At 42.3% G+C, this 12,574-nt stretch overlaps 1 protein-coding gene across 2 annotated transcripts in view; it reads right to left on the bottom strand.

The window, feature by feature from the left end:
* KATNAL1 (katanin p60 subunit A-like 1) overlaps nt 1-12,574 on the bottom strand; it is a 33,886-nt gene that overhangs the window by 19,432 nt on the left and 1,880 nt on the right. For both annotated transcript variants that reach the window (XM_009697357.1, XM_009697356.1), the window contains exons 2-3: nt 4,733-4,893; nt 2,589-2,767 (exon numbers count right to left, since the gene is read on the bottom strand). In XM_009697357.1, coding sequence (XP_009695659.1) covers nt 2,589-2,767; nt 4,733-4,893 — 340 coding nt within the window. The remainder of the gene's footprint in view (nt 1-2,588; nt 2,768-4,732; nt 4,894-12,574) is intronic.

Here is a 12,574-nt window from a genome sequence, read left to right on the forward strand (position 1 = left end):
GATTAGTTTAGTGGCTGCAGTTCAAAATTATTTTATATAGCAATACAAAAGGTCATTTTACAGGCACAATCAGGTTAAAACTCCTTACCCCAAGATGGTTACTGTCAGAATGAAAAGATGGTATGATCTGGGGAGGACAAACGATGAAAGAAGGCATTTACCTCAACTGAGGCAAAACACTTCTAAAACATATATACTATACCTGTATTTATCTTGAAAAATATCACAAATAAATATGCATATTACATTGTGATATTATAGCCAGGACAGCATACAACCTATTACACAACAACCAACATCTTAGGAAATGGATATGGCATCCAAGTTCATTACATGTTCTAAGTAGTCCTAGCCAAGCGCCCAAACCCAAGAACTATACAGCTGAAACATTTACTCTGAGAAAAGAGATACCTGGTTACTTAGTCTGAAGCTTCAGTTTTGCCCTATTATTTTTAACTGAACATGAAGAGTTACCAAACCTCTGTGATTCGACACACTACGCTACAGAGCTAAGCTTCTTGTAGCTTTAAGTTCAGAAACCGAAGAACATAAACACTTGCAAACTAAGAAAGGACAAAACTGAAAGGGAAGTGAGACCTATTTTCATGCCTGTGTGTAAAACATGGAAAATTGCATTAACTTCTTTCACTTCCCACGCCTCACTACTTGCTTTTCATTCAAAATTTTCTTCAAAGGAAAATTGTGGATCCCTTACAAAAGTCATCACATAACATGTGAGAATTTGTAACCTGGTGCGATTTTTGCATACACACCTCAAACAAAGGAAATAAAATAACCACCAAGTAGTAAGACAAAGGGGGAAACAAGAGCACATGTATTGGTATTTTTTGAAGAGTAGACATATTTTCCTTCTGCCACCTAGTGACCAATTTATTCAGATAAAAGTAGCATTTAATATGTACCATAATAAATGGAACACCTTCATGACTCTTCCTCCGCCTCACAGCGGTAGTGCCGCTAATCCCAGAAGTATTGTACGAGTTATGTTGTTGTGGGCTCCTTATAGTAAAGCCCAAAAATGCTCATCACCGGAAAGCTTCGAGAGCAGAGTTCACCCTCATTAGAGCCAAGACTTTGAAGGCTGCCTTACACCAGCACATCTGGTGAACCTATCACACACCACAACTCCAATTCCCCGTATAGCTGGCAGAACTGTAAATAATTTCACAGATCTTCACAAGCTTTTTATAGCTTGCAGGATGCACTCTTGTTATTTTAAGTCTTACTGATGCAGGGTAGAGAGATTTCTAAAATGCTTGGTCTGTGCAGTCATTCAGTGGCACTGCTGAAAATGCGCCTGGCCCTACCTACTGATGGTAATAAGGGCTGGGATTACTCGATACTTTTCCTGTGTATCAGAAAAGCAAATCATGATGGAAAAAGCGTATCTTTGAGCTCTTTCTGCGCTGTGAAGAAGCAATCTGTAATAGAAAGGCCACGAAGGGACTAACCACATTCATTTGGAAGAACACTGGCCTAAATATTTTCTTATTCATCTATCAAGTTCTGTACAATACTGTGTGCCCCCATCAGAAGGGGTTTCTCATATCTCTGTCTGTCAGGAAAGTAAAGCCGCTTCAGTACACTCTCGACTTGTTATCCTTTATACCAAGATTTCTTGGGTTCTTGGCACTGACTCCACAGTTAAATTTAAAAATGCAAGTGTCTCAGAAACAGTAATTTGCACACAGACATTTTTTTCAGCCAGGAAACAGTCCTGCTTTTGACATGACTACTTGACAGTGAATCAGTTTCTCCTTTCCTTTCATTTCAGCACTGCTTCTTTTTCATGGGTCTTCAGAGGAAAGAATCTCCAACTTATTCTAATTTATTTCATTGTTCTCATTTTTAAAATAAGGCCTTTCCAAGAAGCATCTTCCTAAACACTGTAATAAATACAAACCCCTTTGCATAAACTAAAAATGAAAGCTTCTAAGAGTTTGCTTTTACTACCTCTCCCTCACATCATTTTCAAATACATAACTTCAAATAATTTGGTGCAGATTTACCTAGCATCAATGCATTTACAGAACTATCCTGGACTTCGAGGCACACCTGAATTTTACTATAGTATGGCAGAGGCAATGGTACTGTGAAACTCCATTCATAATGCTAAAGTCTAGAGAAGGGCACTGGTCTCACTTTTGCACTTTTTACACTGAAATCTTTACAAAAGACCTGAATTGGATTCCTTTTTTAAAAAAAAAAAAAGTGGGGGAGAAGAAGAAGGGACTTTATGCCTGATTGACACTGACAGATCAGAGTCAAGCCCATGGTCTAACTGAGATGATAACAAACCCCCAGCAACAGGCCACCACGCTTCCTCCCTATCAAAAAATCGCAAATCAAGGCAGAGCAAACACGATAGAACTTTCCTTAATTTGGTGTCATTACTACTAAATATCTCCATGATACACGCTTTGTCCATGAGGCAAGAGGAAAGCACCAAGTTTTCTTGCAGGGGATTATTGCAGCTTCTTCTTATTATCTGTATTAAATAACTAAAACTAAGAATGCTTCCCTGTGCCACCTGCTGCATCATGACTCCTCTCCAGCACATTCTTTACTACTTCTTACCTTGTCATCTCTTCCTCTAGCTCGAGATTCCCTTTCGCGGCTGCCTGCAGACTTCTCACCCTTGGATACCGCGTGTGCTCTGCCCGCAGGGCCACGGGGCTGCAGCCCCGGTGATTCCTTCCTCAAAGGTTTTCCTTCTCGGTTGGGACGTTTTATCTGAGGTGGAGCCCTAACAACAAGCAATCACAACACAAACATGCTAAAAACAGCAAAAAGAAGGAAGGATTCGAATATTTCATTAATTCCCTTAGTGCCTTATCACTAAAGCTGACAAGGCCCTAAGTCTTATCTTCCTGCATCTGCAAATCCAGCAACATATTTCTGGTTCTGTCTGACACCCAAAGTAAGAAAAAAATGCAAAAGGAAAGAAGTTTCAACAGTGGGGAAAAAGAAAATTAGCAATACTATTAGATGAGTACTCCTAACTAATCTTACAACAAACCAATGCGCATGTAATAAAAGAGGAAACAATTTAGTAAAAGTCTTCAAATTGTAGTTTCCTCTGACTCCAGACCAGGAGATTATATTAGGCTGCATTCATATGCACAAGTTCTACACAACCAGATGACCTTCCTGGCTTAAAAAAAAAAAAAAAAAAGGAAAAAAAAAAAAAAAGCTGGCTAATAGCTTTGACAGGCCCCAAAACAAAGGAGGGAGAATTTTAAAACAATCCTCCTACCTCTGACTTCATTCCCCTGTGTGAAAATGTCAAAACATAAAAATTGCCTAAAAAGCAAAAGCAAACAGAGCTGAACTGCAACCACCTATTGCGTGCATCACCCACGATGTCAAAGAGAACTTTAGCAGTGGCACGAGGTGAAAGAATTTGGTTTTAAGACAAGGTGTCACAGTCCTTTTTGCTCTAGAGATTGGACTTGAAATATAGAACTAAAATAAACAGCCAGGAATGTCACCCAACTTTAATTAGTGTTTCCTAATAAATCTTCTATTGATTGTTGTTTTGAGTACCTTAAAATTTGCTAACTCCAAAAACAGTTTCCTGGAATACGGTTTAAAAAGAGTACTTACTGAAAGGCATTGATGGATACAACTGCTACATTTTGCTTTGTATACATTTTCATTAAACTTAACAGCATAGAAGACTGGCTAATTTTCCTTTCTTATTTGCACAAGATTTAAATTTCAGCGTAAAAAAGCAGATGAACTGTTGGGCCTTTACCTCTAAGAAAGACAGAAGAATAAATATATCTTGCACTTCATGTAATTTTACCACAAAAATTCTGATAATCTTTTCTACCACTCACAAAAGTAATCAACGTTAATACTATTTTATACTTACATTCTTGGGATTTTTTGAAAAGCGAAGATCCGTTCGTTTGATAATCATAAAGCACATAAATTTAAAATTAAACTTGGCATTTCTTTCTGTTAACCTAGATCTCTCATTTTACTTTGTTTGCTTTGTGTGTAATGTATACACACATTAAAATTGTTTGCTATTATAACTTGAGAAAAATGTTGGCATGATAAATGTTATTCTTGGTTTTAAATTGGATTTGTTTCCAACAACCTCTGTCAAGCTCTATTAGGGTAAAAATAAGGATTTCAGAAAATGCCCAAGCATCTATTTTGAGCAAACTATTAGCTTACTAAAGTTACTTTAAAGGTGGTTACAGAAGAGAAACACCATGTATAACAGAACATGTTTAGTGATAAAACTAACCAAGGGATTAAACAGAGGTCATTATCTGTAGCTAGGGAGCGATTTCTAACCACCATGTCCTTCAAGATCCTTCAGTTCCAGCTCCTTACTGACTCCTCAGCCATCAATGAATTCAACTGATTAAATAAACTGAAATGGAAAAGTTTTCTCCCTGCACATGAGAACGGCAACCGTCACCACAAGCCCACTTACCTCTCCCGCAGACTCTAGTTCCAGTCACTTAGCTAGTCACTCCTACCAGAATAAAGAAGTGACTTTCTTTAGAACTCCAGCAATAAATCCCACTGTAGTTTAATTACTTTTTTCCCCGATGATTATATTTATTCTTTATTAAAAATTACTAAGGGGTAAATGAAATGCGATTTTCACGTTACAAATGCATTCAAAAGACAACATAGAATTATGGCAACCCAACTTTATTCCACTCACTCTGCTTGAGACCCTCATTACCTGTGTTCAGCTGGAACAGGAGGAAGCCAAACATCGGGATCTCTAAAAGGCTCATCCTGACAGGATACAGGGATATCTGCAGGTCTCTCCATTTTAAAACACTCTAAAGTGTTGACAATGCTCTTAACTTGTTCATATTCTTCAACTACTTCTTGTCGGACCTTGAGAAATACATACATTATTTAAAAACTGTTACAACTCAAACTTTTTTTTTTTTAAAACCATAGAAAGTACCCTCAAAAGCAGGGACTCCCAAGCCTTTCTGTTCACAAACCCCAGACCTATCAGGCTGACAACAGGTCTTTAACAACAGCATAAACAATTGAATCTCTGCTGAGTTCATCTTCCCGCTTGTCAATGTCATGACCAGACATGATTGCTAACGCAGGGATCACTCTTCCATAACATGTGCTGATGCTTAGATTTATGCGTCCATGTTGACATGTATGCATGCGTACACATACTTTTATACTAGTAAAGGTGCTGTTGGCAGATCTTTCACATATTTGCTACTATTCGGGCATAAAAGAACTCCTCCGATTACAGTCTCCTAGTTATAAAACTGGCTAAATCATTAAAATATAAGATTACAAAATTAACTTTGTGAGGGGCACAACATCACCATACAGTCAACGCACAAGCCAGTTCTTTGGTGGATTGCAAAGATTAGGACAGAAAATGGGAACTTTAACACCCTATAGTATAAATTCAAATGATAAGTAAAGTCAGTAAAATAAAAATGAGAGGAAATTATGTCTCAGAAAGAAATCAGGTTGCAGAATTATGCAGCTGAATTTTATACTCGAAGTTTCTATTGTCACTAGTCAGGGAATTAGAACTACTGCAATAATTTCAAGATTATTTACTTGATATTTGTTCATTTCAGTTTTCTTCCATGAAGCCTAGGAAAAATAAAATCTGTGTAGAAATTTGCAGTTTTAAGTGATATGGCTTGTTACAAGCTCCAGTTTTGTATGCTAAGGTCACCAGTTCTTAGTACACACCAGCAGCCAAAAACTGCATTGTACGTTCTTGCTCAGAAGCATAAGCTTAAAATGTGCTAGGATTCACCTGAGTGCACTCGTACTGCATCTTACCAGTCTTCCACCTATCCCTCACTGATGATTTCCATCCTGTGGGATCAACCTCCAGGCTTACTTTGGTTTTTACCTGCTTGAGGGTCATGACTCCCAGATGTCACCTCTTCACTGAAGTGATGGTGCACAGTTAAAACTGATTCATGCATTTCTGTGCACACCTGGAAACCAGTATTGGCACTCTGCAGCTAGGATTACCTTACGCCAATGTGAATCTTGCCTGCTACGGGCTCGCAGCTGGAGCTACAGAGACATCCTGAACCTTTCCATCTGCTGGAAAGGCACATAGGCTTTAAAAGCTCTCGTGAAGAAACACTTCGGTGAGGGTATTTGCAGGCTGCCACCAGGTACAGTACTGAGTGAGGTCGCAACTAGCATAGTCTGCAAGGCTGGATCAAAAGCCAGGATTAGCTTACAAGAAAGTCAAGGAAGGACACCAGGCACCCAGCTGTGCTCATGTCATGCATCCACATGAAAAAGAGCCGAGAAAAATATTGCCTGGGAATGCTGTCACCACTTTGTGGCAAAACCAGAGGAAGGCACTTGAGGACAGCATCAACAGATGTCAACGATGTTACCTGAAATCCAGACTCTCTTCACTGTGCAGATTCTGACTAATCGAGAGGATCAGGAGAATGGGGGTCTGCAAATCCAGCCTTTCTGTTGAGGTTGTAAGTGTAACAGCAGCAAATCAGGGAATTGGTACTAAACAGCATCATATCTGATGACTGTTTTTTCTAATAGTGCTTACTGGTGAAAAGACATGGCCACTAGCCCAAGATCTTCCCGTCTCCCTGTGTGCTTGGAAATGAACCACGCTGTGCACTTGCAGGGTGCTGTGTCTTCTCAGCACACTTTTAGAAGCATGCCTCCTCTTCCAGCCTGATTTTCACCTGCTCATCTCATTTCTCTCTTACACTCTCATTTCCCCTCTGAGAATGGTGTCTTTCCTCACCCACCCCACCCTACATATTCAAAACAGCAGCATCAGCCCCCCACTTTTGGTGGGGCGACTTCAAGACAGAAAGCGCTGTCTGACATAACTGTTTGGTGGGTAAGGCAAATAAAAGAATGATTAAATTGACGGCACTCAGTAACAAACATACATCACCTCTTTCTGGAAGCTACAGTTCTCCTAAAACACCACCAGGCACATCCCATAGCAATGTATTGTTCTGCTCTGTAATATTTTCCAGGAATTTTCCCACTATAAGGACAAATTAGGAGATTACAGCAGCACAAAGAAATTCTTCTCTGGTTTAAAACCCTGTTTAAGAAGAAGAATGTATGTGACTGTCGTCAGCAAAGTACCAGTAAGGACAGAAGCAAAGTGAAGGGTAAATCCCCAAGGCCCTGCACAGTTCTTGCAACACCGCGTTGACTTCACCAGAAGCTCTACGTGCATCTGTACAAAAGGAGCCTTAGGTACGGGAAGAGCTTGATCATTTCACAAAGGACAAAGCAGCCTTCTTGCTCATTCTGGATGAAGTAGCTCTATCTTTCCAAAGACACAGGACATCTAGCTCAGGCAGGATTACTCCTGCCCTGCTTTGCTGTCTTCACTTTCTCATCACACAATCAGCAGACACATCCCCCAGTGCAAGAACTTCCAGCTGAGTTACAAATGTGATTGATTACTAACTTGGTTCCTTCAAACTGTCTAACATGCATCCCTCCTGTCCAAAAATAAATCCAGCCAAACAGCTGCTGTGAGGTACAAAGGAATGATACAGCATGAATCCTCCAGGGCACTGCTCCACAAGAGACAGCTGCTTCCTACTCCAATGCTCCAGGAATACGGACAGGATTCCTCCTATCAGCCTTCCAACACATGTGGAAAAGTTAGTGGAAAACAACTTGCTAGCACTGAGGGCCGGAGTGCTGTCATTCAGCTCTCTGGACCAGCAAGGAGGATGGTATCTGAAAATTGAGAGAAAGTGAGCCTTTGATGCCTTGGAAGCTGAAAACAGACTAATAACTGCTGGCCATCTCTTAGCCAGACCTGAGCAGACCAAACTCTGAAATACAGACCCTTATCGCTTACTCAGTACCTGGCAAACCAACCCACAAAAACCCCTCAGTGTACTCAAACAACAGGACCGCAAAGGAAAACCAGCTGATAAATTCCTAGAGGCCTTAAGGAAACCAAGTCAGATGAAACAGGTGCAGAAAGAGTTTCTTGCAGTTGAGAAACAACCCAGCCACGAGCCAAGAAGGGCTCTGCCCTAATTACGGAGGTGACTGAGCAGCGTCTTTGAGCGATCAGTGCTACTCTGAAGCAACCTCAGAAGGCTGCAAACAGGAAAATCACTGGCCTGGACTCACCCAGTCTCTTTGCCCTCCATCACACCCCTCCCTTGGGTGCCAGAGCCGTCAGGGGTCTTCAGTTCAGGTGGCAGAGAGCCTGAAGAAAGCTTTTAGGTTATTCATGTTTAAGCAGTTTCAGGAGATAGCATGGGCCAAGGTAGCAGCTCACTGCTGCCGAATAGGAAGATCTCGCTTCTCCTCACTTTTTCTCCCCAACCACACTCTGCGGCTGCCCTTCTGGATTCAATTCTGGCATCTCAGTACAGTAACTGAGTTTGGTAGAATGGCAGAAAATTAGCCTAGGAGGGTAAAAAGAAAATAAAGGACACTTTTGCTGGGTTAGCAAGATGCACTGGCTCACTACCCTGTGATCAGGTGAATCCCAGAACAAAGAATGGCAGGGTGCAGAGCAGGGAGAGAGGCTGGTGCAGCAGGAGGGGAGATTAGGTGGGGAAGAGCTTACCAGGGTGTTAGCTGGGTTCAGCTACCGTGTGAAACTGCCTCCTCCCCAAAGCCACGCTCTGGGACACCAGCCGCCCCTACCAACTACATCACCTCCTCCACAGAAGCAGCATCATGGCCATCAGGTGATGTTGGAAAGCCCGATAAAAAGCCTTCGAGCCCAGGGAGTGGTCCCACAGCTTTGTTCTGACCTTCCAGTCCTAAGGATTTACAGTAACCAAGCAGAAAACACATCCTAAGATATGGGTATAAAACACAGTGACCAGGAGTTGAGTTCACTCTTTCTTAGTGGTAGTTCCAAAACCGATTTCAGGAAGTTTCTCTGGATTTCATAATCTGGCAACTGTTGTGCCTTTGGCATCAACAGCTTTTATTTGCTATGCTAGAGCTTGCACTGCTACACAACTCCCCATAGCAATAACCCCATGGGTATTTGTACCTTGGTAAATTCAAATAATGTGTGCGGGGTTTTTTTAAATTATATCGTGCTAGAACAAAACCAATCAAGTTTCTATAGAAGTGTTTTCCAAACCTGAAATTATTGCCTGCAATTTGTGTTAGTTATTCAACAAGCTCCACTTTAAAAAAATGAAAACAAGAATTCCCTAAACCATACCCAAAATGGTTGCCCTGTAACCCAGCTTGATCCCATGCAGTCAAAGTATAGCTCCTGTAATCACAGTTCTTCATAAGTTACCTCCAGAATATTCCTTAATTACTCATGAAGTAACCTACAAAGTGTTAATAAAACAGGCATGAAGCAAAATCAACATAAGCACAGATTGACTGAAATGTATTTACAACGAAAAAAGTAAAAATCATCCTTTATTCTTTAAGCAAGAGTACAGTGCACCTAATCGCTGGCTGCGGTGACCATGGTCAGTAAAGGTGCCTTGCCGGCTGCTCCAAGCACTCTGAGAATCGTAGAACTCCTGTGCTCCCCGACATTGTGCAACACCGAGCACACGGTTATAACATGCAGCAGGTTTTGCTCGACAGCCGCTGGTCTTGTCGTAAGCCAGTACTATCTCCCGGGGGCATGCTCTGCTGTCATTCTGCAGCTGCTGAACTGTCACTGAAGCAGCTCTTTCCTACAAGCCAGCTGTCTAGTAAAAAGACTGCAACAGCCAAGAAAATCTCTCAGAATAAACAGGGGGAATGTCAACACAAGTAAAGTTCACAGTAGCGGTCATGAGAGTAAACCTATCTTTTATTGTCATTAAGTAGAAAAAGAGATGAGTTGCTTCTGGGTTTGAATCCTTCCAGACCCAGCCTGCATTTACATGGATGAATATGCCTACATTTTGGAGCGAGTCCAGAGGAGGCCACGAAGATGATCCGAGGGCTGGAGCACCTCTCCTATGGCTGAGAGAGTTGGGGTTGTTCAGCCTGGAGAAGAGAGGGCTCCGGACAGACCTTAGAGCAGCCTTCCCGTACCTAAAGGGGCCGACAAGAAAGCTGGGGAGGGACTTTGTACAAGGGCATGGAGTGATAGGACAAGGGGCGATGGCTTTGAACTGGAAGAGGGAAGATTTAGATGAGATATCAGGAAGAAATTCTTCCCGGTGAGGGTGGTGAGGCAGTGGCAGAGGTTGCCCAGAGAAGCTGTGGCTGCCCCATCCCTGGGAGTGTTCAAGGCCAGGTTGGATGGGGCTGTGAGCAACCTGGTGTGGCGGCAGGGGGCCCCGCCCAGGGCAGGGGGGTTGGAACCAGATGGGCTTTAAGGTCCGTTCCGACCAAACCATTCCATGATCCTATGATTCTACGTCAGCCAAACCTCAAAGCATGACAAAGAAGTAACTTTTCCTTTTTCAAATGGGCTCGGAGACCTAGGAGTGAGGATAAGAATGGAGTCAGTCAGTTGTTCCCAGGGTAGCAGATGATACATATTCACATTCTTTCTCCTCCTAACTATCAGCACCAAGCACAAGGAATTCTTGAAATCGGAGCGCCCAGTTGCAAAGCTGAAGCTGTCTGACTGTGCAAGATCAAATACAAGCCACCAAATACTTGCAGAGAATATCATTCTGTTCAGACCAACCTGTAGAAGTTTGAAAATAATGACACCTAAGCAAAGAGAGGTAGACAAGAGTGTTTGGGAGTCTGACCCAAAATCCCAACAACTTCTGGTTCACCTCTGCTCTACATTGCTCAATAAACTGCTGGAAAAATCCCGTGTTAGTACACAAGGCAACAAAACAGATCCACCTAGCATGAGGTACCTATTTAGGATGGAGCACCCACTGTAGAAAAGTGACCAGATAGGGAGAACAATGGTTCATGTAACAGGTATGAGTTGGTCAGCTGCAGAGCCACGGCTGTAACTATTCTTTGAGATGTTACTCATACGAACATTGCTATTTTATGAGGGAATCTGCACGCAAACACCTGAAACTGAGTTCACTGCCTCAGAAGTGCCAGTAGGACAAACACCCTGTTCGCACAAACACACAGAAAGGAAGGGCATGCTTCATTCTGCCAGACCCCCTCAGCATCGGTGTCCCAGGAATCCTTCTGGAGGTTCAGGACTGTGAATGTGCATGCAAACAGTACATCTCAGAGAAGAACAATCTTCTTCAGTAACAATCTTCTCCTTCAAGCACTTGCCTACATGGACATTCACACTGTGGATCGCCTCCAACAGTAATAGCTACCCTGTGTCTGCTAGAGATTGCTAAACTCCATCTCCAAAAGGTACCAGTGGCATTATCCTCCTCAGATTCCTCAGAGGATGGAGAACCTGAAGAACAGGCTAGTTCCATACACCAGAGGAGTCAGAATTTCAGGTAAAAATCAATTGCGTTCATCCCCTTAACCATGACCTAAGGGTTGCTTTGCTTCTCATGCCACTTGCAAGAAGCGTACAAGTATGGGAATCTTTTGCTTCTGTGCATTACTGATACCGAGTGGGTTAGACCTGAATTTTGCTAAACTTACGTACTGTGTATGGCATAACTCTTTCATGAGAGTGATCTAAAAAGAATATCTAAATATTACTCTAACATTGTCAATGAGTGCCTCTCGTGATCCAACTTTTGGTTTAATTTTTTTCAGAACAGGCTGTCTGTCAGACAGCTACTGAATGTGACTGACAGTTTGGATTTAGCTGCTGTTGGAGCTGGAAAGCAGTGCTAACATCCACATCATCAGACTCCCTCTTAGTCTGTCTCAAGGAGGGAGAAAACACAACAATTCTTTACCAAGAGTGGGTAAGAAAGCAGGTCTACCTCGATAGGTCTCACCAAACCATTCAAGTGCAGGTATGAAAAGCTAGTGGTTCCAGGGCTGCATCTTTTGCTCTCAGGGCTATATAATTTTGTTCCCAGTGCTACGGGTAGTCCTATAAATGAATCAGAAAGCAAACAGCCTGGTGATGAAGCACTTCTTTTTTTTTTAATCATGCTTCTTACTTTTTGGTGTTTGTCCCTGAGCCGAGGCTGGCACCAGTAATGGCGAAGCGATATTCTGACAAAGCTCATCTGCCACTGCTGTGTTGGGAAGTTTCAGAATTAACACGAGCGCACAGCATGACAGACACTACCGCTACCCCCCCCTGCTGCTGATCTTTCTGGGGACAGTTCTCTAAAGCATTTATGGGACACTGTCAGGGGCCAATCTGTTTTTACCTAAAAGGGATAATTTCTGAGAGGGTGCCAACTTCAGATCCTCTGCTAAGGAGCCAGCTGCCTTCCCCAGGGAATAATCCTGGAAACTGTGTTAATGGTCCTTTTTTACTTGAGGCTTGTCTCCAATGTACAGCATGCATTCCATGGTGCACAAACTTCTCTGAAGCAGTTCAAACAACACACAGCATCACGAGACTTGAAGTAACCTTCATAAGATAAGAGCTGTTAAAAGTTTAATGGAAGAGTCAGTATCATCGGAGGAAACACTAAGTACTAGAATTGAAGGTAATGCAGTGATGCAGCTGCACAACAAAGCAAGCTTCATGCTCTACCTTCACGTCAGCTACAAG

The sequence above is a fragment of the Cariama cristata genome, unplaced genomic scaffold (genome assembly GCF_000690535.1).
Source record: "Cariama cristata isolate BGI_N322 unplaced genomic scaffold, ASM69053v1 scaffold9243, whole genome shotgun sequence".
NCBI lineage: Eukaryota > Metazoa > Chordata > Aves > Cariamiformes > Cariamidae > Cariama > Cariama cristata.